This window comes from Nilaparvata lugens, chromosome 9 (genome assembly GCF_014356525.2).
Source record: "Nilaparvata lugens isolate BPH chromosome 9, ASM1435652v1, whole genome shotgun sequence".
Classification (NCBI taxonomy): domain Eukaryota; kingdom Metazoa; phylum Arthropoda; class Insecta; order Hemiptera; family Delphacidae; genus Nilaparvata; species Nilaparvata lugens.
In genome coordinates, this window is record NC_052512.1 from 13,434,590 (window position 1) to 13,460,575 (window position 25,986).

General features: G+C 36.5%; 1 protein-coding gene across 1 annotated transcript in view; it reads left to right on the top strand.

Moving 5' to 3' along the window:
* The window catches only part of LOC111060342 (microtubule-associated protein futsch), a 96,027-nt gene that overhangs the window by 52,269 nt on the left and 17,772 nt on the right, over positions 1 to 25,986 (top strand). Inside the window, 3 exon segments of the mRNA XM_039435254.1 lie at positions 17,156 to 17,254; positions 19,403 to 19,575; positions 21,646 to 21,933. Of these exon segments, the coding sequence (XP_039291188.1) occupies positions 17,156 to 17,254; positions 19,403 to 19,575; positions 21,646 to 21,933 (560 nt within the window).

A 25,986-nucleotide genomic window follows, 5' to 3' on the forward strand; every position in this document is an offset into this window, starting at 1 on the left:
AAGAAGCACTTAACTGAAGCACTTCTAAGGAGAAGAGTTATTACACAACTGAGAACCAAATCTTGAGGAGGAGGAGGATGAGGAGGAGGACGAGGAGGAGGACTTGGAGGAGAAGGAGAAGGAGAAGAAGAAGAAGAAGAGAAGGAGAAGGGGGAGGAGGAGGAGAAAGAGAAGGAGAAGGGGGTTGGAGGAAAAAGAGAAGGAGAAGAGAAAGAAGACAAAGAAAAAGATGAAGAAGAAGAAGAAAAGTGGGACTGAATCACTATCCAGCAACAAGAGAAATCCATTTCACGTTGCTTTGTGTTAAAGTGTTGAATTGCTTTCAATTTCAAAGATGGGCGCTTTAAAATCATACTTTCCACCGAATTTTCCCCCATTGGTTCAATTCTATTAGTTCTATCTTCTAGTTAAAGAAGTTATAACCTGTGCACAAGTTCTGTAAAGATCATGAAGGCTTGTTGTCAAGTCCAGGCTACGATGTTCCGTTTCTATTTGTATTCTATTCTCTTCCGGTTTTTATTTGATATACCCACGAATATTACATCTTAGGGGCGAGAATTCTATTTTTTATACTTCTGAGAATCATATTTTCTTTCCATTTTCATTTGATATACCCACAATAAATAAAATAAGCCAATTTTCTGACTCCAGCTGTTTAAAGTTTAGACCTTAGCTAAATCCTGAGCTCGGAAACCGACCCTAAGTCATCTAGAAAGAAGTACTACTGTACCGTATACTCAAGCACTGCTGTTTAACGGAGCATAATGGTCTATCATTTTCAGGCTCGTTTCAAAATTGGAAACTGTGTGGACGCAGTAGAGATGGACACTTTTTCAAGAAGGGGACATATATTTATTATCATACTGAATATTTATGATCTTTCCACGTGCGTAAATAAGTGAAAGCTTTCAATTTTCAAAGATCAGTTTGTATTATTTACATTGTATATTCAATTTTAATGTATTCACTTCCAGTTACTAGAGAAATCTACCAAACATTTGAATTTTTCACAGTGCGGTGATGAAAGCTTTCCAGTATTACAATTCAGGTTTTGCAGAACTCAAATTCTAAAATTTCGCACTGAGGAAAATTCAAGTGCTTGGTTGATACTATGCATCAGATTCCTTTAGCATCCATATTTGTCTGAGATGAATAATTCATTCTATTCATCACTTCACTTGAATATCGTCTTCTTCTTTTTCTTCTTCTTCTTTTTCATCTTCTCCTTCTTCTTCTTCTTATAAAAAAATTAAGATGATGATGAAGATGAAGAAGAATGAGAGAGGTCAACACTGGAACACTCTAGGTTTTACTAAAAATAGATGCAGATTTGAAGATGAAGTTCAAGACTTGTTTCGTTGATGAGTAGAGCATTATCCTCCGGCAATATTTTGTTTTATCTGTATTGCGATACGATTGGAATCTCAAGAGGATTTTGGCAATAGACATCAAGAGTTCAATGTTGGAGAAGCTATTTTGAGATTCAATGTTCCAGTCTGAAAATCTTTGAATTTTTCTCAAGATTGAAAGGGAGTTCGATCAATAATTTGTAACTCTTAATTGCATTTTTATCTCAATGCATTGAATTCCAGATGGTCGGATATCAGTGGCATTTTTTGATCAGCATTATAGCTGGCTATAGTGAGGTCCACATTAAAATGGCAGTGGAGAAAGATAGGAGAACAACGTTGCCGATCCTTTGTCTTCTATAGACGGTAGCTGATACAGGTCTATCATTGATGTAATATTAACTGTTCATCCTTGTTTAAAATAATAAATTATTCTATTAAGCAAGACACTATATTTTTCAATAATTTAACTATGAATTTTCATAAGTTGAACTATTATGTTTATTAATTATCAATTCTACATTGTTAAAAGACTATCTGGCAGCAGAGCAAAGCGAGAAAGAGATAGCGCTATCCACTTTGTTGGATGATAGACAAGGATAGCAATACCATTGCTAATCAAACACTGCCATTATAACGTGGAACTCACTATAGAGTCTGTTTTTCTCTCGATAAAGCCGGCTCCAGACATGCGGCATTCGGCGAACACCGAGCAGCGACTCTCCGAATTGAGAATAGTGTGGATGGATGTTTGTCTATTAGGCAAAAGTTTCCCGAATAGTTTTCCCGTTCAGTGTCGGTCTTTTGCACACATCAGTGGACGATTTTTCGGCAAAAGGCGAACTTCCCCTCATTTACACATTCGGCTTGGTGCTTGCATCATTTTGTTGTTTGTTTTTGGATTTGGATCTACATTAAGGTCGAGTTAATTTGTAGATAAGATTACTATTTTATTACAGTCCGTACATGATCATTGAGTTATTAATATCACTCACTTTCAATATTAATGAAGCTCATTTGAACTTGTCAAACACATATGTTCATTATGTTTATGATAAGTTATGTTCAATTCAATAGAACCTATAAGGATTGAGTTATTAACATTTTGTTAATAGCTTTAGTGTGAACGCAGCTTAAGGAAGCTCATGTAATAGATTCAAACCTTCATGAAATCTAGATAATAACCAGTCCCGTCCAGGTTACTGAATTATAGCCTGAATTCTTAAAATGTTTTAAAAACTTCTACAAATATTTATTTTTAATCAATTAAAGATGAGATTCTAGGGATTTTCATGTCCTATACAATTATTAACCGGGGTACATAGGGTTAGTTCGGTTTATTTATAAAAGCAGGATATACAAGAAGAGCACCATCAACATCGACATCCATGTTAACGGTAGATGACAGATGACATTCAGCTGACGAATATTTGCTATTCCCAAAACGAGCAAGTGCTCGGCAAACCACACACGTGTGTACATGTCTGCTCGTTCATCGGCAAATAGACGAATAGTTCGCCGAACGCCAAACATTCGGTGCTTGCCGAATGACGCATGACTGCATGGAGCCGGCTTAAGATAATTGCATGTTCTAATGAGTGATAAATGAATTAATTAACAATGCAATGAGGTCAGCTCATCAGCTTGGCAGTAGCAGCTCATCAGCTTAACGAGACTCAAAATCAAGTAACATTTTATCTCTCATATCGAATAATACAGCTTGTTATCGCACTACACTCCCAGTTCCCATTGATAATCCCAACTCGATTTCGCCGCTATTAAAACATCGAACGTACTATTTTGAAGGGATTATCGGATTTGTGAAGGTTCCACTGCTTCGCCGCCCTTATCAACGGCTGTTTCAATTCCGTAATCCCATTGTTTTCCGGTCACTGAACGATGAGCAGAACAGCGATAATATTGTCACATTGTTCAACTCCGACAGATTGATTATTCCGAGTCGATTATCGAGTTAGCATCTATTGTCAACACGCTATGTTTACTTGTAGCTCATCGTATGAGCTACAGTGATGACTCTCTGAACCGTTAAATCTGGATACAGTTTGTTATTAGATTCTGTATGTTGGCATTATTCTTGACTATGTGTTTTATAAATTTCAATATGTATACAGTATCAGTACGCTTTGTTCAACTCGAAAATATCCATACCAGTAGATCTGTGAACAGTGCACCACGCGCAGTTATAAACCACAGCCTCCTCTTATACTGTCCATTAGAGTAAATCCTGTCTGTATGTCATGTCAGCAAGATGTCGGTGTGAAAACGGCTAATGGCCGTTTATTTAATTAGAATTAATTAATTAATTCAATATAGTATTTTTCAATTTAAAAGTGATTTTTGTTTTTATGGATTGTAAATTGAGTGTGTAATTGAAGAATTTTGAAGTGGCACATAACCTCTAGCTACATTTGGACTGTTATGAAAATTAGAATTGTAACCGTTTTGGGTGTAGGTTACCCTGTGGTTTTTTCTGTAAGTTGTATAATTCTGAATGATTGAATGAATAAATAAATGGCTCTTGAGGTTGGTGTATCAAAAATGCTAACATCAAAAACTAATCTCCTTCAAGACATACTGGCAACAGTTCAGTTGAAAGCAGAAAAGGTCGAGAGAAAATTCTATGTTACTTTCAGTTATTGCATGCGTCATTGCATGCAATTAATAGTTCACATAACAACTTATTTTTCACCAAGTTACATTGAGATATTAATTGCATGCGTCATTGCATGCAATTAATAATCCACTCGAAATTGATTTATGATGAATAATTCTAAAGTCTGATTTTTACGGTATTATTGGCGTTCGAAGGAGACTCCGTTTCCTTTTGTATTATCCTTAATATGAAAAATTTCAAAAAACCTTATATATACGTCGACGCAAAATTCAAAAAGGGGCATACCTGTCAAATTCCATGAAAATCTATTGCCGCGTTTCGCCATGAATGCGGAACATATAATCATAAATATAAAAATGTAAACATAAAGAAAAATGCAAAACCATCGACTTGAATCATAGACCTCACTTAGCACGTTCAAAAAGATTGTAAGCATACACCAACCAAAACAGTCATCAGCCGTTACCACACCGATATCTCGCCGACACGACAAGACAGGACATACAGGATTTACTCTGATGGACAGTATAAGAGGAGGCTGTGGTTTATAACTGCGCGAGGTCTATTTGCGAAGGTCATTACTTAGAATGACCTTCCCACAATTTTGTCCCTTTGAAATCTTCAAAGAGCCAATTCGATAAAGTACTTCACCAAGGTGCTGTTCTGCTGTTTCCCTGGAGCCACACAAGCAAGCAATCTTCTATTGTTAGAAAATGAAATGGGGAAGGAAAAGTCGAAGAAAAATGGTACAGGAAGAAAAGAGGCTGTGGAAATGAATGTGACGGCAAAAACGATTCGAGAAGAAGAGTATGGACAGAGGATGAGAGAGAAGAAATAGTGAAAAATTTGTTGAAAAACGAGGGGAAATCTTTGAGAAGTCTACTACATCTTACTGAGATTTTATCTTCATAGATAGTTCCATGTTTTCCAATTTTCAAGAGTGCGCTTCATGCCGAGTAATATAATTGAAATCACAGTTACATGCGCTCGTTCAATCTTTTGTGATAATATGAGATTTCACTCTAGTAATATCGAGAGAGCAAGTCAATATGACAGTACTTCAGTCTGCTTTTAACGTTGTCAAGAAAAGGTTGTATTTGTCAAGACTCCATCATTGACCGAATCGAAGCTAAAAATTCGATTGCACTAGATCTCATCCCTGGGAAAACTCGCTGAAGGACATGAAAAGGATAATAATAATAAAAAGATTATTCATCCTTGGAAAAACAGATGATAATTTCGTCGTCTGTCGATAACAGATGCGAGTGCCTGTGTGGGAGAGAGACAGAATTATTATGTTCAGCTGTTCAACTATTTGCCTAATCAGCTTTTCTCACGAGAAATATTAATCTAGGAATATTAATCGACTCGATCAAAATAATCTGATTTGTTAACATGACATGGTATATCATTCTAAATTTGAGTATATCATAATTTCCGAAGTTAATCATTATTTTACAGTTTCAAGTGATTAGTGAGTGCTATTTTGTTATTCAATCAATTTGGTTTGTGAACAATCTGAATTGAAACTATTCTGTATTCAAATGTTTGGACTGAAAATTGGACCTAAATCCAAGTGTATGGAAATAGCCTACTTTTTTGGACTATTTATAGTGTATAAATCAAAATTCGGGAAATAAACAGTTCTGGGCAGTTCTGGGCTGGGCCTGTTAGTCTTTCCCCAATCATTTTAAAGAATTGTGTTCTGTTTATCAATAAATAAATAACGAGCGAAGCTCGGTGTCCCGATATTAGTTTTGTAATATAAATTCAATTTCAACAGTGACAGTGTTGAAAGAAAACTACAGCAAGAGATAGGAGGTTGCAATTTTCAAGCCATCTTGAGGCGAGAAAGTGAGTACACTTTGACTCGACTGAATATTGAACGAGATTGCTAGAATCCACTCGAGGAACTCTCAACTTGAATTACATTTTGAAGCTCTACTCTGCTCCCCCCCCTCTTCACCATCACCTCGTTTCTCTTCATAACTTATTCTCATTCTCATTTTTTCTTGCCCTTTTCCTAATCTCTTAACTCTTAAAGATCGAGTATCTATTGTTTTTATATTGTATGTATTGAGTGATTTATACAGAGTTGGGTAGTGAAATATGTATAATTTGCAATATCAAAAACGCACTCATTTCCAAAAGAAACTGAACTTTTCCTTCAAGTGTGTAATCCTATTATATTATGCGAGCCATTTCTGTATATATTTATATATTTGGTTATTTATCTCGTTATTTATAAAGTTATTTATGTCCAACAGATCTCGAAAACGGCCCTAATTGTTATAGAGTGATTATGAGCGTTGAATGTTATCTAGCGATATTCACGAATTTTGGAACATAGTAGTTTTAAGATATAAAAATTCGATAGAACTATAGCATAGAGAAACAACAGCGTAAGGTAATATACTATTAAGGTAATTCAACTTTTATGATAAAATTGGAAACATCGCGAAGATTTGTTTTTCTTTTGAATATCACTTCTCTCAGAATCATGGGGCGTTGTAATGCGTAATAATTTTATATAAAATCACGGGAAGAATGTATCCTTTCTATTGATGTTTGGATCATTCCTATCCGACTTATAGTTATTTTCTAATCAATGATTATGTTCGTCAATGTCGAGACATTTCGAGCAGAAAACATTACATTTTCGACATACTAGAAACTTTCCTGTTTCAAAAGATAAGGAGGTAGTGGAAGCGAAAAAGTTTCTCACAAATAATTGAAATTATTTTTCCAATTGTCAAACGTACTCGGAAGATTGTATTTTGGCCTCTCAAGAGCTTCAAAGTCAAGAATAGCGGCTGAATGGTGTGCCACCATAGGCTATCAATAGCTGGGATCAACAAAAACAAAAAAAATCTGGTGTGGCGCACTCACAAAACTTTCCTTGCCGTTATGAAAATTGATCACCCGACGCTAGTGTTCCTGCGCATCTCAAGTCTACTATTCAAAGATTTGAGCCAGCTGGTGACAGGGCAATAACGCTGGAGACACACGAGGTCTGCTATCTCTTCATAGTGAATCATTTAATAGAATCAACAGTTGCCAACAGTTTGCAATTGGATAATCACATTTTCTCGAATTTCGAGCTTATTTCTGATTTTAGGTGAAAATGTTACTGATCATTAATTGTGGAGATTCTCATGCTCAATATCTTCCATTCGAATTTCTTGTTTAAATTGTATCTGAAGCCTGATAATTGAGAATCTAATATCAAACTTTGCATAGATGGGGCGGAGCTCCTGAAATTTTTACAGATATGGGACTTGTGGCAGTTGATAGAGCTTATCGATGACTATATTAGGTATAACTTCAATCAAAATCGTTGGCGTTGGAGCCGTTTTCGAGAAAATCGCAAAAACCCTGTTTTTGACAACATTTTCGCCATTTTAGCCGCCATCTTGAATCGCATTTGATCGAAATTGTTCGTGTCGGATCCTTATATTGTAAGGACCTTACGTTCCAAATTTCAAATCATTCTGTTAATTGGGAGATGAGATATCGTGTACACAGACGCACATACACTCATATACACACACACACACACACACACACACACACACACACACACACACACACACACACACACACACACACACACACACACACACACCACACACAACACACACACACACACACACACCACACACACACACACACCACACACACACCACACACACACACACACACACACACACACACACACACACACACACACACACACACACACACACACACACACACACACACACACACACTTTTTTTGGACTCAGGGGACCTTGAAACGTACAGAAATTTAGAAATTGTGGTACCTTAATTCTTTTCGGAAAGCAATACTTTCCTTACCTATGGTAATAGGGCAAGGAAAGTAATACAGAACGATTGAAAAATTCAGCAACTGCAAGCCACATGATTATAAATAGTGTAAATGACAACCTCGCCTCGAATAATCCAAGCAGTGTTTCATTGCAGCCTTTCTAGAGGCAATCAGCTGCTTGCGTTTGAAATAATTCAGTCAAAATAAATTAATCTTGTAAATTGCCAGCCTTTAGCATACAATTTGGTACACAATGCATACCATGCAGCCGCTCTCCTAACTTTAAAATTCCTTGGAGACCAAAAAACGATCTTCCGACTACTTTTCACAATCAATTAAAAAAAATCAATTATTTGTGAGGAACTTTTTCGCTTTCACCACCTACTTATCTTTTGAAACAAAAAAGTTTATAGCATGTCAAAAATTCCTTGTTTTCTGCTCGAAATGTATCGACATTGACGAACATAATCATCAATTAAATAGACAGAAATACATACAGAAATTTTTAATCTTTTTAATCACAGTTAATTGAGATCAATTCCCAGAGGAATGCAAAAATTTCCTTCACAAAAGCCGGTTAAATTTCAATCCTGATTAACTTCCAAATCAGAACCAATCTGATAACTTTCACTTCTGTGAACCAAATCGAAGAAGACCATTTCAAAAAGATGGATCCACTGTAATTAATCAGGATTGAGAATAACCCGGCTTTTTTGCAACCGGCACTTCTAAGTACCCGATTGAATGATTACAAACGTTCAACAGCTGAGTCATATTTTTGACACAGTCCCACACACATGAACTCGCTCACTCACTTCCATCACCAACAGACGACGAAATATTTATTATCAGCTGTTTTTCCAAGGATGAATAATAATTATCCATTCAGCGAGTTTTCCCAGGGGTGAGACCTAGTGCAATTGAATCTTTATATTATAAAACTACTATGTTCTGAATTTCGTGAGAATCGTTGAGCCGTTTTCGAGATCCGGTGAAATACAATAAATAAACATCTAAACATCTTAACATCTAAACATCTAAACATCTAAACATATAGACAGAAGTTGCTCGTTTAATAGTATAGGTTCAATAAACCTGTATCAGCTACCGTGTATGGAAGGCATTGACAAGATAGAGGTTCAAAATCGTTTTTCTCCCATCTTTCTACATTGCCAAAATAACGTGGACCTCACTATAGTTTCAAATAAATATCAATACATCTGACTAAAAATTGTGTCAGTTACCCATACTTTCTCTGCTGAATCCTGTATAAGCATTATTATTCTTGCTCTGAGTACAGACTGGAACATTTGTCAATTTGCGAAGTCAATTTGGAGCGTAACACCTTCAGAAATCAGTAGAGCTAGCGTCGCCGACAAATAATGGAGCAATTAATTATTTTGCCTCATCGGACATCGAGGGTTTTCTCACTGGGTGGAATTTCGTGGTCGGGTTTCGGAGAGGTTGAGGTGGAAATTGGGGCTCGTAGGGTAGATTTTAGGGTAGATTGAGGTTGAGAAAGTTGGGGGTTGAATCTTAGGTTGACCTCAATAAGATCTCAGGGTGAGGAGGAAAGACAGAGGGTAGACACCACCGTAAACCAATCTAGTCTGATGGACAGTATCATCAATCCTATCTACCTTCACTTCTTCTTCTTCTTCTTCTTCTTCTTCTTCTTCTTCTTCATCATCTTCTTCTTCTTCTTAGAAGAAGGGGTTAACTATAGTGAGGTCCACGTTATAATGTCAGTGGAGGAAGATAGGAGAACAACGTTGCCGATCCTTTGTCTTCTCAATGCCTTCTATGGAGAGTAACCTATAACGGTCTATTGATGTAATATTAACTGATCATTCTCGTTCAAACCAATAAATTATATCTTAACAAGCAGGAAATCATATTTTTCTATTATTTCATAATGAATTCTCATATTCAGATTGAACATTTTGTTAATTATTGATTCTACATTGTTGAAAGACGATCTGGTAACAGGGAAAAGCAAGAAAGAGATAGCGCTATCCGCTTTGTTGAATGATAGACAAGGATTGCACTATCATTGCCAATCAGACACTGTCTATAACGTGGACCTCACTATAGTTGACAGTGCTATTCTATTCCGCAACGTTGTCATTCAGCCTGCGGCGAATGACAAGGAGCGAATTTTACTATTTGAGAAAACTTTAGTTTAATCAGAGATCATAGAAATAGAGAATAAATGGAATTGAATAAGTTCACATTTGCTCGAGTTATGATCTGCTGTAATAGTATCTTACGTCACATGGACGGGAAGGGGCCTTTTGCAGGCGAGATGTTGCTCGGCTAACGCCTCGACTAGAATAATTTCATTCGAGCACAGCAAAAGACATTCATGTCAAAGTAACGTAGCCTACACTATTTTTGACATAATAATCTGAAAGAGAATAATTGAGAAATAGAAAACATCACCTGCTTATGCTGAAGTTACTACATGCATTCTATAAACATAAACTAGTTTACAAATTCCGAATCAGGAATTTAGTGAAAGTTGACAAAACTTTCACCTGGAGCGCTGAAGGTGGTTTTTTTGTAGTAGTTTTGCTGTTCCCATTTCAGAACTAGGAAACATACTCGACTGTAAAGAAAACATATTATGATCTCATTACAGTAGAACAAGCTGTAATGAGAATCATATGTTTATTTGTTCTGCAAACAGCTGTTTACCTGCTTGATTTCATTCATGGGAAACAGCTGAGGTTGAATGATCATAACAAAAAAGTTATTGAAGACAGAAACTTATCAACTATGGCATTCTATTAAAACCACTGACACAATCAATTACATCAATTTTACAATATATTATATATTTGTTTGATTTTTGTCAGTGTAAAATAATTAAAAAACATGATTCTTTTTGAAATAAATGGATTAAAATTATTGAAAAAACTTCCAGATTGAATGTGGTCTTCTTGCAATTGAGCATGATAATTTCTTATTTCATATTCATCGGAAAATACAATTTCTTATCTATTTCCACAAATAAAACGTTTGATTGGCTGAATTGGAAATCATTATTATCGAACGAAATTCCAAATTGAATGCAGTCTTTTCAAATTAGGTCAAATATAATCGATCATCATTTTTGTATTCATCAGCATTGGAACTAATGCAATCTCTCATCTTTTTCCATTTAAACACACTTACTTTATGGTTTAATAGAACTTAGAGAGGTCTACTGTTCATCGAACTACTGGTAATATATTTTGGATTTTTAGAGCGTGATGTAAAGATCCAATATGGTCATACTTTTCACCAACCGTCCAGCAATTTCCATGCAACAGGGAAAATCGTATTTCAGCATGCTTTGAAAGCCGCGCTGGAAAATCTGCCATGCGATGAAAATCTACATGACAAAGGCTGTTTTCCGAGTAGTTTTGGGTGGGGAGTGGGGTAGTGGGGTGAGGCTAGGACAATCCAGTCTCATTTTGGTGAACCACCTTTTGTTAGGCTGTCATCCAGAGGTGGAAGGGGGGAAGGTTCTGTGGAAGGACGTCTCTTGAACGGGGTTTAAATGTTGATTATGGTCGGTGTGAAAAGGAATTCTGTGATACCTTTGTCATCCAAATCTCCTCTCCCTTACTCTCACACACTCTCTCTCTATCTATCACACTCTCTCTCTCTCTCTCCCTCTCTCTCAACCAATCTACAGTATTTCCATAGTAGTGAACTATTTTATTTTAGTCCAGTCAACGAAAGATTATATTGGGTTGTACAGCAATCAATTCTCTTTAATTTGATGCATTACTTCACCATTTTATGCTTTCCATCAATTGATATAGCAGATTTAGTGTTGAGTAATTCGTTGAATAATTAGCAAAACCGTAATTTAGTAAGTTTTGAGCCAGTAAATATTGTCACATACATAAATAGAGAACTCGCTTTTTTTCTTAGTCAATCATTAAATCGTGTGACCCAACTGACTCAGTAATGTTACTCATTCCCTTTCATTTTCTCCCTTTTTTCATCCTATCTTGTTCCATGTAGAACTTACATCTTTACAATTGAATCACTCTGGCTCTACCACTATGAACAACTGTGGGAAGCTTCATAGAAAACAAATAGTGCACCTTTGAAACATAACAGTGATATTGAAAAGCTTTTTGCTGGTGAAGCGATTGCTGGTTTGAAAATGCATCAGTGCAAACAATATACGGTGAGCTTCACTGGAATATGGAATATGGAACAATAATGGAAGGTAGAAGTTTAATGGAAGATGAAAGGGGATTGATTCACTTTACTCTAGCTATGGTCTGTGGCAATATAACATGATACATTTTCTATTTGGGAAGAGAACTTACTTTATTATTGCTTTAAGGGACAATTGATCAGAGAGGTACCTCTAATATTTAGTGTCTCCACAAAAGCACTCTGTTGTGTTCGTACTTCAAAGTCTTCTAATACTATAGTGAGGTCCACGTTATAATGGCAGGGGTTTTAACAGCAATGGTATTGCTATCCTTGTCTATCATTCAACAAAGCGGATAGCGCTATCTCTTTCTCGCTTTGCTTTGTTGCCAAATCGTCTTTTAACAATGTAGAATTAATCATTACATTAACAAAATATTCCATCTTAATTATGAAAATCCATTATGAAATTATTGAAAAATATTATTTGTTGCTTGATAACAAATATCGGGGCACCGAGCTTCGCTCGTTATTTTCATTTATTGATAAACAGAACACAATTCTCCAAAATGATCGTGTTTATATTTCACAGTTGGCTATATGTCATCTTATGAATTTCGTGGATGCGATATTTTTCACATACTCACTCACTCACTCACTCACATGTTTACTATCAACAGCTGTTTCAGGCAATTATGAATTATCCTTTTAATGTCGTTCAGCGTGTTTTTCCAAGGATGAGACCTAGTGCAATCGAATTTTTATGTCATAAACATACTATGTTCCAAATTTCGTGGAAATTGTTAGAGCCGTTTTCGAGGTCCGTTGAACATAAATAATCAGATATAAATGTTAATAACCAGATATAAAAATACAGAAATTGCTCGCTTAATATAATAGGATGTAATTGATTATTTTAAACAAGAATTAACAGTTAATATTACATCAATAAACCTGTATCAGTCACCGTCTACAAGAGGCAGAGGATCGTCATCGTTGTTCTCCTATCTTTCTTCACTGCCATTACAACGTGGACCTCAGAAGTCATTATATGAGACGACTGTTATCCACACAGAATGTAAAACCGCTCAATGATCATCAACTTGCTCTGCCGTGTGTAGACCGATTGAGTAGGGGTAGTGCTATTAACTCCTTGCGAGAAAACAAGATTTCCTTCATTAGAAATAGACTATTTACCTCCTGGGTTGGAGAACTTGCTCAAAAACTGTTGTATTTTATATTTGAAATCCCCAACTTCAAAATATACAGAGTTGATGGAAATCATGTGAACATATACATATTCATCTAACAGGAATAATTTTACAGTGGGTTTCATTGGGGATCCTATTTGAAATGAAAAGTTACTCTTAAAATTTACTTTGTCTCTTGAATATCTTCGACCCTCTATGAATCCAAATTGATTTTTTAAATGAGAAGGTGGTCATGATTTTGATACAGAGTTCCACGAGAAAATAAATGGCGAAAACTGCACAGTGTTGATAGCATTATTTTGTTAATGTGAAAGTTGTTATTTTGTTGTATATTAACCAGCTGAAAAGCTCCCTAACAGCCTAAGCGGATGTTATTATTGAATGAATAAATGAACACTGTAGCAATTATATTGCATTCAGCTGATAAATCATATGAAGTTTTTCAATCTTATTTTCATATCCTCAAAAGGACGAAGGATTGAGTCGATTCTGTTGTCCAACGAACTTGACCTGTAGAACGGTTCGAAGAATAAGTGTCCAAAATTTGAAGCTGATTGATCCATTCTTTCTGTAGTTATTGTAGAGCATACAAACAGACGGACAACAACTTTGGTCTCCAGGAACTCAAGTCAAAAGTGAGAACTCGCTAACGCTCTTTCAATTACCACACACTTGAAATAAAATAAGAGAACTGAAAAAAAACACTGTATTTCAAATAATGGTCACTGTTGGTTACACAATGATTCAATTTGGAGCTCGTCTCTCCCCATTTAAGTTGTAGGGTTGCTTCTAACTAATTATTATTACATAATTCATCGATGTAATGGAAAGTAGAGAGCTGAAGAGAGTGAGAGAGAAATTGAGATAAATAACAAAGATAGAAATGAAAAGTAGGACGGACAAATAAAATGAAATCATTTTTTATTTAACAAAAAAACACAAGTCAGTGAAATAAAGGTATAAACTTCTATAAAGTTAGCTCCTGTCAAAACAAAAATACTACTTGCTAAATAAACACTGAAGCCTGGTTTCCAATGGTAGAGTTCCCTGGGCAAGTACTAACTATCTTGTGAACTCTCCCAATGAAAACGTTCATTGCTTCTCTGACTGGTTCTCGTGGAATTAATTACGATTAAAATTCAACCGACGTTCCTGCAAAATGTCATGCAATGCGGCATTATGTCATGCAATTTGTAATCTGATCATCTAAGTCGCGCTTAAAATACTATTAGTTCTGTTAACAGTAGACCTCGCGCAGTTATAAACCACAGCCTCCTCTGTCCATACTGTCCATCAGAATAAATTTAGTTCTGTCCTGTCGTGTCGGCGGGATATCGGTGTGAAAACGACTAATGGCTGTTTGGGTTGCTGTACAATGCTAATCATCTGTTGATAACAACTACTATCATCAAAATCTGATTCCCTACAAGCCTGGTTTTCATTAGTAGAGTGAGTGATAGATGCTCTTGGGCAAGTACTAACTATCTTCTGGACTCTCCCAATGGAAACTTTCATGGTAAAGTACTAGTTCTTAGTAGAGTAGAGTGGGATAGCACCGTGGGATAGTACTCTACCAATCGCCTCCCCCCACCGCTGCTTCTCTCTCTACTCTACAACTACTAAGCTAATGAAAACAGTCTCGAGCTAATAGCTATAGTGAGATAGTGAGGTCCACGTTATAATAGCAGTGTTAGGGTGATTAGCAATGGTATTGCTATCCTTGTGTATCATTCAACAAAGTTGATAGCGCTATCTCTTTCTCGCTTTGCTCTGTTGCCAGATCGGCTTTCAACAATGTAGAATTATTAGTTAATTAACAAAATATTTCATCATTATTATGAAAATTCATCATAAAATTATTGAGAAATGTAATTTCTTACTTAATAAAATATAATTGATTATTTTAAATGAGAATGAACAGTTAATATGACATCAATAAACCTGTATCAGCTACCGTCAATAGAAAGCATTGACAAGAATGAGGATCGGCAACGTTGTTCTCCTATCTCTACCCACTGCCTTTATAACGTGGACCTCACTATAGTAGAGTCTACGGAATGTTCCGTATTGACATTTTTAGGTTGGTTCTGTTCACTAGACAACACACATTACCTACTATTCTTAATTGTAGTGAAACAGTTACTCGACCAAGTAAGTAGAGTAGAGTTAGCTCGGTAGAGTTAGTATGCCAGTTCCTCGACCACTAACTCTACTAGTGAAAACCAGGCAGTGTGAACGTGAGAAAAAAGCGAGAAAAAGTTGTGGAAATGAATTAACTTTGAGTGGAATTGATGGATAAGGGTAGAAGGGAAGAGAAGAGGAGGGAATGGAAGAGGAGGTACGAGTAGAGGGGGGAGAAGATTAAATAGAGAAGAGAGGTGGTAAGAGATGGGGTGGAAAGGTGGGTTCTGAGAATCATCAGGAAGCCATTAAAGATAATCTGAATAGAGAACTGGGCTTCACAGAATTTGCATAACCACTATTCTCTCTCTCAACACAAGCCGGTCGTGTGTTGATGGGAAGGATATTATGTTAAATCCTTCTTAGAGAATCGACAATTATTTGTTGAAACACCGCCGATTTATGAAGCTACATTACAATTTTATACTATCGTTATTCTAATTGCATTCAATCTTTATTCTCATTGATTAATTTCTTATACTTTGTAACATTTGTTGAATAATCAGCATTACCGTCTTTGAATGTGAATTAGTGTATAAGCCAGGAAATATTGTAATAACATACATAAATAAAGAACTCTAATCTAACTCTTTCTCTTTATCACTCTCCCTCTCTCTTTCTGTTTCTCTTTCTCACTCTTCCTCTCTCAACCCTTTTGATGATCATTTCTACCTCGTTCTCGTTATTCACATTAATTCAACATTCAGAACTACTAGTAACTTTAGACCCTGACAAGTTGCATACTGCTACGGAAATAAATATTGAATCATGCTGCAATTGTTGAGTAACGGTTGTTACTCAGTTGATATTCAGAAGCTCATTGCTGGAAACGTGTCATGAATGGCAACCATTCTATTTCCCGACACATCAAAATTGAATGAGAAGAGAGAACGATGAAGAAGTGGGTGGTTGGGGGAAGAGCAGAAGAAGACGACGCTGAAAAAACGACTAGCAATATTTTTCGGAAACGGTAAACCAAAAGAGACGAGACAGGGAGAGAGAGAGAAAGAGAGAGTGAGTGAGAAATGAAAGATAGATTGGATGAGATCGAACAATAATAATAATGATAAAAAGAAGAAGTACAAAAAGAAGAAGGAGAAGACATGAGGAGAGGAAGGTCGTGAGGAAGAGAAGGAGGAGGAGGACGATGTGGAGGGGGAAAATGAGCAGGAGCAGGAGCAGGAGAAGTAGGAGGAGGAGGAGGAGTAAGAGGAGGATCAGGAGGAAGAGGTGGAGGTGAAGGAAAAGGAATTTGTTTCAATCACCTGTCGCTCTAGACCTGATTATTCACCAATTGAATTATGTAAGATAAAGTTATTTAGGACTAGCAGGAAACCCGTGCTTCGCAAGGGTATAATTTAAAACTTTACGTTCTCTAACTTTCCAACAACCCTGTATATTGTGTAGATATTGAAAAAGAGGATTTATAGATAAAAGAAGAATGAGAAGATAGAAAATGGAACTGTCTTTGAATAAAATATGACCACTCTCAAGTAAAGTATAAACTGGAATCATGACAAATCGCAAACTTAACAAACTGAAAAGTTTACGTAATAAAATCTTTTAGAATTGAAAATAGGCCTTTGACCATCCGAATAAAATGTTAAATTATGATAAATGGTGAATAAAGAATCTATATGCAAAATTTCAAGTTAATCAGTTCAGTAGTTCAACTATTGGGTTGAGACGTGATGATGCGTCATAGTAAAATTCCTATCCCTTAAGTTTATAAGCCAGTTCTTTCCTTTAATGTAATCAATATTGATAATTGTTGATAATCGATGTGTTTCAGGGTTCCTTTCCTGGGACAAGGAGTCCTGCCATGTGGATCTTGAGAAGGAGTTGCAAACACTCGCCAGTCAGTCACCAGATGGCGAAGAATCAAAAAATGGTAGGTACCCTCAATTTTACATTTAGGGCCGGTTTCCGAGCTCTAGACTTAAACTTGCTTTAAACTCTGGAGTCAGAGAATTGGCTTTCCGAGTCAGAGCGTTAACGTAGTCGAGGACTCAAATAGACCCTGGAGTTTAGAGATCACGTTGGACCCTGGAGTTTATAATTTCGCTTTCTGAATGAAGGGGCTTATAAGTCCAGGACATGCATTAGATTCTTGCTTCTTTCCAAGTCAAGGATTTATCAAAAATGTTAAGTCCAGAACTTAAAACATCGTGATTTTAAACCCTCTACTGGGGTAGGGTATACATTTAAGTTCTGGACTTAAACTGAGCAAACACATCTCAGTTATTGTTTTGGAGTAGATGAATAGCCAAATAAATGTCTTGGAATACGTAAATTATTTGGATTATAACATCTAAATTTATCTTTCATAATTTGCAAGTCTATTTTAAAATAAATTTCTATAAAAATTATGCGTAAAAACTAACCTTATTTTACGAATGAGACATAACCTAAACATTTTCATGAAAAATAATACAAGGATTGCCTTGGAATTTTATCTTCCAATGTGAATGTTATTGATAAATGTCATATTCAATATATTAATAATAATAATATACCAATAATGTCAATGATAAACTATCATTCCAGTTTTTTCAAAACAAATACTTTTTCCAACTCAATATAGCCTACTAAAATGTTTATTCCGAAATCACTGGCAAGGAGCAATGATCAATAATAGCATAACGTGAATTGAAAATAATGTTTATTCATTCATGTTTCAAAAGGTTAGGTTTTGCTTTGAATAGACCTACAAATAGATCGAGACGTATTTTCACGAAATAGTTTGGAGAGCATGTTAATTTGAATTTTAATGAGCCCGCTTCAATCAGCTGTCTCCCATTGCCAAAATAACAACAATATAATATTGTGAACTATTGCCAAAATAACAACAATATAGTATTGTGAATTTCGATTTAGACCCGAGTGCTTATTTTAGTCCTGGACTCTGTAAGTCCAGAACTTATAGATCCCGAGCTCGGAAACCGGTCCTTAATGTATTTTTAGAAGCACAAATCATTGATGGTTATGACTGGTGAACAGGAGTAGCCCAATTTCGAAACTCGTTATCTCCATTTTTTTTCAATTCAGAGTTAAGACCGTTATTTTGTTCTCTGGGCTCATATACAACTATTCCCACTTGTTAAATTCTGCAGAACATGTTAAAAACGGAGGAAACTCCCTACACACAGAGATTGTTCATCAATGAGAGAGTTGCAACGTATCAATATAGACTAAGTAAACATCAAGAGATTAGGTCAAAGTTGAATCTGTGGTATCACCAACAATGGAATGAGCATGTTGAACGAATGTCAGCTGATAGGCTGTGTTGTGCTAAAAGGTCGTAACTCCATAAAGCTCCTTGTGTATCTTTTCGAATGTAACACGTTGCTTCTGAGAAGATACAAAAGAGCATCTGTTGAGATAAATTTCCAAAAATGTTTGATGTTTTTAACGGGTAGTATTGACCCTCCGCCGATATGCAAAGCTACAGGACCCGTACTGTAACATAGTATTTTCTTCAGACCTTTCTGTGCTTTCAACTAGGTCAGCTTTTGATGATAGTAGTTGTTTACAACAGATGATTAGCATCGTAGATACACTAACCCAAACAGCTACAGCCGTTTTCACACCGATATCTCGCCGACACGACGGGACAGGACAAAATTCATTTATTCTCCAAGGCAGCTCTCCACAATTAATTTAAGCCCAGGCGAATAATAATACAGTACAGTCAGTACGCGTCCTGTAGCTTTGTCACCGTGACTTTGAACGGCATATAGGTAAGGTATGGTTCGCTATTCCGACTTTTACAAAAAACATACGTCCAGTATTCCTAGATCCCTAGATGTAGGAAGCTCTCTACAGATGTTCGATGTTCTTGAACGTGTAGTATTGTAGTCTAGTGACCTTCCGCCGTTAAGCAATGCCATAGGACTCGGACAGTACAAACGTTCACTCTAAATTATCAGAGGACATAATTTACTCTGATGAACAGTATTGTAGAAGGCTGTTGTTTATTAGTACGCGAGGTCTACTGTTCCAGAACTACTAGTATATTTGGTATTGCAATTTGTTGCAGGAGAACGGCTTATCCAGTATGCCAGTGAGAACCTGGTGACGGAAGTGCTGATACATCCGACCCTGAACACGCTGACTCAATGTGTGCGAAATCTGCTTTCATCTTTCACACGCCACCGTCACATCATACATGCCGGATACACTTTCGCTGGCAATGGATCCTGGATTGTGCAGGTCAGTAAAGTAATGTTCAGACCAAAATCTGCATCTCTGCAGTGTCTGTGGATGAATGGATATAAAAAGATCTGTCGCTGACTAAAGGCTGGTTGCAGACGAACTACTATCCCATGTGGGATGTGGGACTGACATACCACAGAACAATACAACTAATGTAGAGAGAATTTCACACTACATTTGAGAAACGCGCATTAGTGCAACAGTTTTCATATGTTTATATCATTTTCGGGTGTTTTTATCAGATGTTTTTATCATACAGGTGTTTTAAAAGTCACAGCGACTGCGATTGTGGTACAGAAGCTAGGGGAAGCGTAGTGCTCAAACCAGTGGTACCACAATCGCAAGGAAAATAATCGCTACTACAGCGTGCAAGGTCATGTAGAAGTATCAGTACCACTGCCATGCCTGCCAATGCATTCCGTATGCACTGCGTTTGTGGTGCAACTGGAGGAAAATAGTAGCTCACACATCCCATATGCGATTGTGGTTCATTTGCAACCGGCCTTAATCAATGCGGAGTTCACACCGACTTTTGTGTATCTGCCAGCCGACGTTCCAAGTTCCAAGAGAACTCGCATGCAGATGTTTTTGAATCGATCTGGGAGCGATTTTCTCCAGGCATCCCAGTGGATGTTTTTGATAAAGATCTCTCATCAAAAACCTAGAAACCTAAATCATATAAAAATGGTGATAGAAGAATTCTAAATTCAGATTCGGATTCAGCGCCTTGAAATAAATGATTTGGCTCAAAAAAATAGAAGTAATAATTGAAAATTTTGGAATCAAAGTGCAACTGAGAGCAGAGCGAAAATCTGCCAGCCCACAGATGTTTTTGGTGTGAGCACAGACTCTGTTGACGTTCAGATATTGTTATTTTGATCTGCAGAGTGAAATAGCTTGGTCTGAACATACTTGGAGTCTGTAATTGATTCACAGATCTTTTTGGTGTGAGTAAAAACTCTGCGGACGTTCAGATATTGCTCTCTTGCTGCAGTGTGAGATAGCTTTGTCTGAACATACTTCATGTTTAATTACAATTGAATTATTGAACGAGCATAGCGAGTTCCTACTTTTGGATTGTTGAATAAGCGTAGTGAGTTCCTACTTTGGACTTGAGGCTCGAGTCGTTGCCTCTTTGTGGGTCTGTATGTCAACGAAAACTAACTACTGTCTAATGAAACTTTTATTCATCTAAATTAACTCTACGTAAATTGAAAGTGATACTTCCATGAAACACATAGCCCCCGTTGCACAAAAGGTTTTGTACAATAGTAATGTACATCATAATTTAAAACTTTCACATCAGCAATCTGATACGGGTAGAGTTATCAATGTGCGGTTTTTGCAATTCATTTTCTCACGGAACTCTGTATTAAAACCTTCTAATTAAAAAATAATAATTTGGATTAATATGAGGGACAGAGATGCTGAAGCGACAGAGTAATTTATCTATTCAAATAGGATTCCAAATGAAACCTACTGTCAAATTATTCATGTAGAAGAAATATTTTGCTCTTTCCATAATTTTATCATTGAAAGTTGTGGGTTTCAAAGATTACAATCCAACAGTTCTTGAGCGAGTTCTCCAACCCAGGAGATTACTACTTATGATTTGTTGTTGATTCAGTTGTGACACACTTTGAACTTGGATTGTTATGAAAAAGTTCTATGACAAGAGAAATTCTATTTATTGAATGAGCGTGTATTTTCAGGGTTATATTTCATAATTTTCCATTTTGTTCAACTGTTCAGTTTGACTTCTTCTTTTCCTTCTTCTTCTTCTTCATCATCTTCTTCTTCTTTTTCTTTTTCTCCTTCTTCTTCTTCTTCTTCTTCTTCATCACCTCCTCCTCCTCCTCCTCCACCATCTTCTTCTTCTTCTCCACCTCCTTCTTCTTCTTCTTCTTCTCCCTCACCTGTCTTTTTCTTCTTCTTTTTCTCCTTCTCCTCCTGTCTTCTTTTTCTCCTTCTTCTCCTCCTTCTTCTTCTTCTCCTCCTCCTCATTCTTCTCCTTCTCCTCTTTCTTCTTCTTCTTATTAACATTTAATGTTACTGTTGCTGTTGCAGGACGGCACATTCTCACTGGCTGACCTGATGGATGCATTCCAAGAGACAGATGTTCTGCGTGTGCTGCGCGCCTATGAGAACACAGTCTCTGTCGATGTTCACTGTGCGCCTGAAGCCGATTGGAGCACGGCGCGCATGCGCAGAGAGTCGTTCAGCAAATTGTGCTGTGTGCGCATTAATCCAGAGCCGAGTCTGGCGCCAGCCAAAAACGTTGATGAGTTCATGGCGTTTGTTGGGCGCCATTTGTTGGAGGCTGACTTGGAGCAGCTGTTGGAGCCTTCAGATGTGGTTGGTGTATAGACTTATGCTCCACATGGGCTTTGAATAATAATATGTACAGATACATAAGTGTTCTTAAGCATTGCTGAAGAATAGTGTAGCCTGTTACATGCACATCAATTTTTGGACACACAATATTTTTGCTGTCTTCATAAATTCTATTAGATTAAACAGATGATGAAATTTAATCCAATTCAAATTATCCCACCAAAATCACAAAAACAATACAAATTTGTGACAATCAGAAAAAACAATAATTTTATTATTCTGAATATTTACTATTATTATTCTGTATATGAACTATCTGTAAAATACGGGTGATATTTCATATTATATTTTAGATTATGTTTGTCAAGTTCTATTTAATTAGAAAGAAATCATAAGGATGGCAAAAATTCTAGGTTTCACAAACTCTCAACATAGGTTTTCCATCAGCTGATTCATATATACCTTCATCTTAACATATTGAAAAAGTGATAAACATAGCTGATGAATTACTTGATAGCTATTTACATCACAAAGACGGGGAGTGACCCGTTTTCAGGGCTAAGAATGATGTTTCTAGTGGAGGCGTCAGCTGAGACTAGAATTCCATTTGAGCCCTGCAAGAGGCATTCATGTACAAGCACAGTATTTTTGGTCATAATAATTCAATGAATAATAATCATTGGGGAATATAAAACATCACCTGCTTGTGCTGAAGCTAGATTTTGTGATTGTAGTTGACAAACTTTCACCTGTCCTGAGTGCTGAAGGTGGTTTTTTGTAATTCATTTTCTCACGGAACTCTGTATTAAACCTTCTAATTAAAAAATAATAATTTGGATTAATATGAGGGACAGAGATGCTGAAGCGACAGAGTAATTTATCTATTCAAATAGGATTCCAAATGAAACCTACTGTCAAATTATTCATGTAGAAGAAATATTTTGCTCTTTCCATAATTTTATCATTGAAAGTTGTGGGTTTCAAAGATTACAATCCAACAGTTCTTGAGCGAGTTCTCCAACCCAGGAGATTACTACTTATGATTTGTTGTTGATTCAGTTGTGACACACTTTGAACTTGGATTGTTATGAAAAAGTTCTATGACAAGAGAAATTCTATTTATTGAATGAGCGTGTATTTTCAGGGTTATATTTCATAATTTTCCATTTTGTTCAACTGTTCAGTTTGACTGCTACTGTTGCAGAATGAAACATGTGTCTTCTTCTTTTCCTTCTTCTTCTTCATCATCTTCTTCTTCTTTTTCTTTTTCTCCTTCTTCTTCTTCTTCTTCTTCTTCTCCACCTCCTTCTTCTCCTCATCCACCTCCTTCTTCTTCTTCTCCACCTCCTTCTTCTCCTCATCCACCTCCTTCTTCTTCTTCTTCTTCTCTCTCACCTGTCTTTTTCTTCTTCTTTTTCTCCTTCTCCTCCTGTCTTCTTTTTCTCCTTCTTCTCCTCCTTCTTCTTCTTCTCCTCCTCCTCATTCTTCTCCTTCTCCTCTTTCTTCTTCTTCTTATTAACATTTAATGTTACTGTTGCTGTTGCAGGACGGCACATTCTCACTGGCTGACCTGATGGATGCATTCCAAGAGACAGATGTTCTGCGTGTGCTGCGCGCCTATGAGAACACAGTCTCTGTCGATGTTCACTGTGCGCCTGAAGCCGATTGGAGCACGGCGCGCATGCGCAGAGAGTCGTTCAGCAAATTGTGCTGTGTGCGCATTAATCCAGAGCCGAGTCTGGCGCCAGCCAAAAACGTTGATGAGTTCATGGCGTTTGTTGGGCGCCATTTGTTGGAGGCTGACTTGGAGCAGCTGTTGGAGCCTTCAGATGTGGTTGGTGTATAGACTTATGCTCCACATGGGCTTTGAATAATAATATGTACAGATACATAAGTGTTCTTAAGCATTGCTGAAGAATAGTGTAGCCTGTTACATGCACATCAATTTTTGGACACACAATATTTTTGCTGTCTTCATAAATTCTATTAGATTAAACAGATGATGAAATTTAATCCAATTCAAATTTTCCCACCAAAAACACAAAAACAATACAAATTTGTGACAATCAGAAAAAACAATAATTTTATTATTCTGAATATCTACTATTATTATTCTGTATATGAACTATCTGTAAAATACGGGTGATATTCCATATTATATTTTAGATTATGTTCGTCAAGTTCTATTCAATTAGAAAGAAATCATAAGGATGGCAAAAATTCTAGGTTTCACAAACTCTCAACATAGGTTTTCATCAGCTGATTCATATATACCTTCATCTTAACATATTGAAAAAGTGATAAACATAGCTGATGAATTACTTGATAGCTATTTACATCACAAAGACGGGGAGTGACCCGTTTTCAGGGCTAAGAATGATGTTTCTAGTGGAGGCGTCAGCTGAGACTAGAATTCCATTTGAGCCCTGCAAGAGGCATTCATGTACAAGCACAGTATTTTTGGTCATAATAATTCAATGAATAATAATCATTGGGGAATATAAAACATCACCTGCTTGTGCTGAAGTTACTACATGACCATTCTGTGAACATAACCAGAGATTTTGTGATTGTAGTTGACAAACTTTCACCTGTCCTGAGTGCTGAAGGTGGTTTTTTGTAACGGTTCTGCTGTTCCTACTTCGGAACTAGAAAACATGCTCGACTGTAAAGGAAACAAATGATTTCATTACAGTAGAGTATGCTGTAATGGGAACATATGTTTATTTGTTCTACAATCTGGCTTGATTTCATGCATGAGAGGCGGCTGAAATTGAATGACTATGACATAAAGCCTGTTACGCACATTGATTCTTCACTGTCCTTATAGATTCTATTAGATTAATTGAACAGTCGATGTTTGTAAAATTCCATTTAATCTAGTAGAATTTATAAGGACGGGGAATAATCGAAAGAATCAAACGTCCAAAAATATATGATAAGTGAAAAATGTTTTTCCTCTACCTACTGTTTAAAGTACTTACTTTACCCCCTGGAACATAATGATAAAGTGTACTTACTTTTTGCTCTTGCAGAACTGAAAATAGAAAACCTTCCTAGAAACTAAAAGTAACTTCATTTAAATAACATGGGAAGCATCTATATTTTGAGAACTCACATTGGAAATAGGTTGGGAGGTCGAAGCTCAGATGAGGAAACATAGAGTTGTCTGTCATTGAGCCAACTGGATTCAATACCTCAACCATGAATTTGATCAACTCATGGAATATTATGTTCGTATGATATTACATACTCAATATTAGTAGACAATGAACATTTTTACATATTTTCAAATATTTTATTCTATTCAAAATACCAGCCAACATATAGTTTTCATCTGCGATTCAAATCTGAAATGCGCGAGCTGGAGTCAGCCATTGTTGATAGTCGGCCAGAAAATGATTGTTACAACTTTTGCCGATAGCGCAATAGAAAAAAATGTCACCAATAACGTGATTTGCAGTTTCTATAAAAATGTAGGTGGAGGAAAAATGTTGTGTACATCACGAGTGAAAAATGCTTTTTCTCCCTCAGGGAAATTGTTGCACTCGGCTTCGCCTCGGGCTTCAAACTTTCCTCTCAGGGAGAAAAAGTAGTACTTTTCACTCTAGATATACAAATAACTATTTCTTCCTAAGGGAAATTGTAGAACTCAGCTTTGCTTCGGGCATCAAGCTATCCGCTCAGGGAGAAATAGCTGTATTTTTCACTCCAGATGTACAAATAACTATTGATTTGATTCGAATTGGGGAATTGAAATGGCGGTAACAGAGTGAAAGTGTTTCTTGTCAGGTTGGCAACATCCGGAAATGGCGGTAACAGAGTTTGTTGTCAGGTTGACAACATCCAGAAATGGCGGTAAAATTGAAAGTATTTGTTGTTAGGTTGGCAGCATTTGGAAATATTTATTATTACTATTATTAGTATTTCATTCACTGACCACCTGTAAAAGGGGTACCCTATTAGGATTTGTCAATTTGTCATTAATCAAACAGTGAAATGTTATCTATCTCCTTAAACCTCCATCTTGAGGTTTGTAAAAATCTTTATATTCCTCCACTGAGTAGGCACATA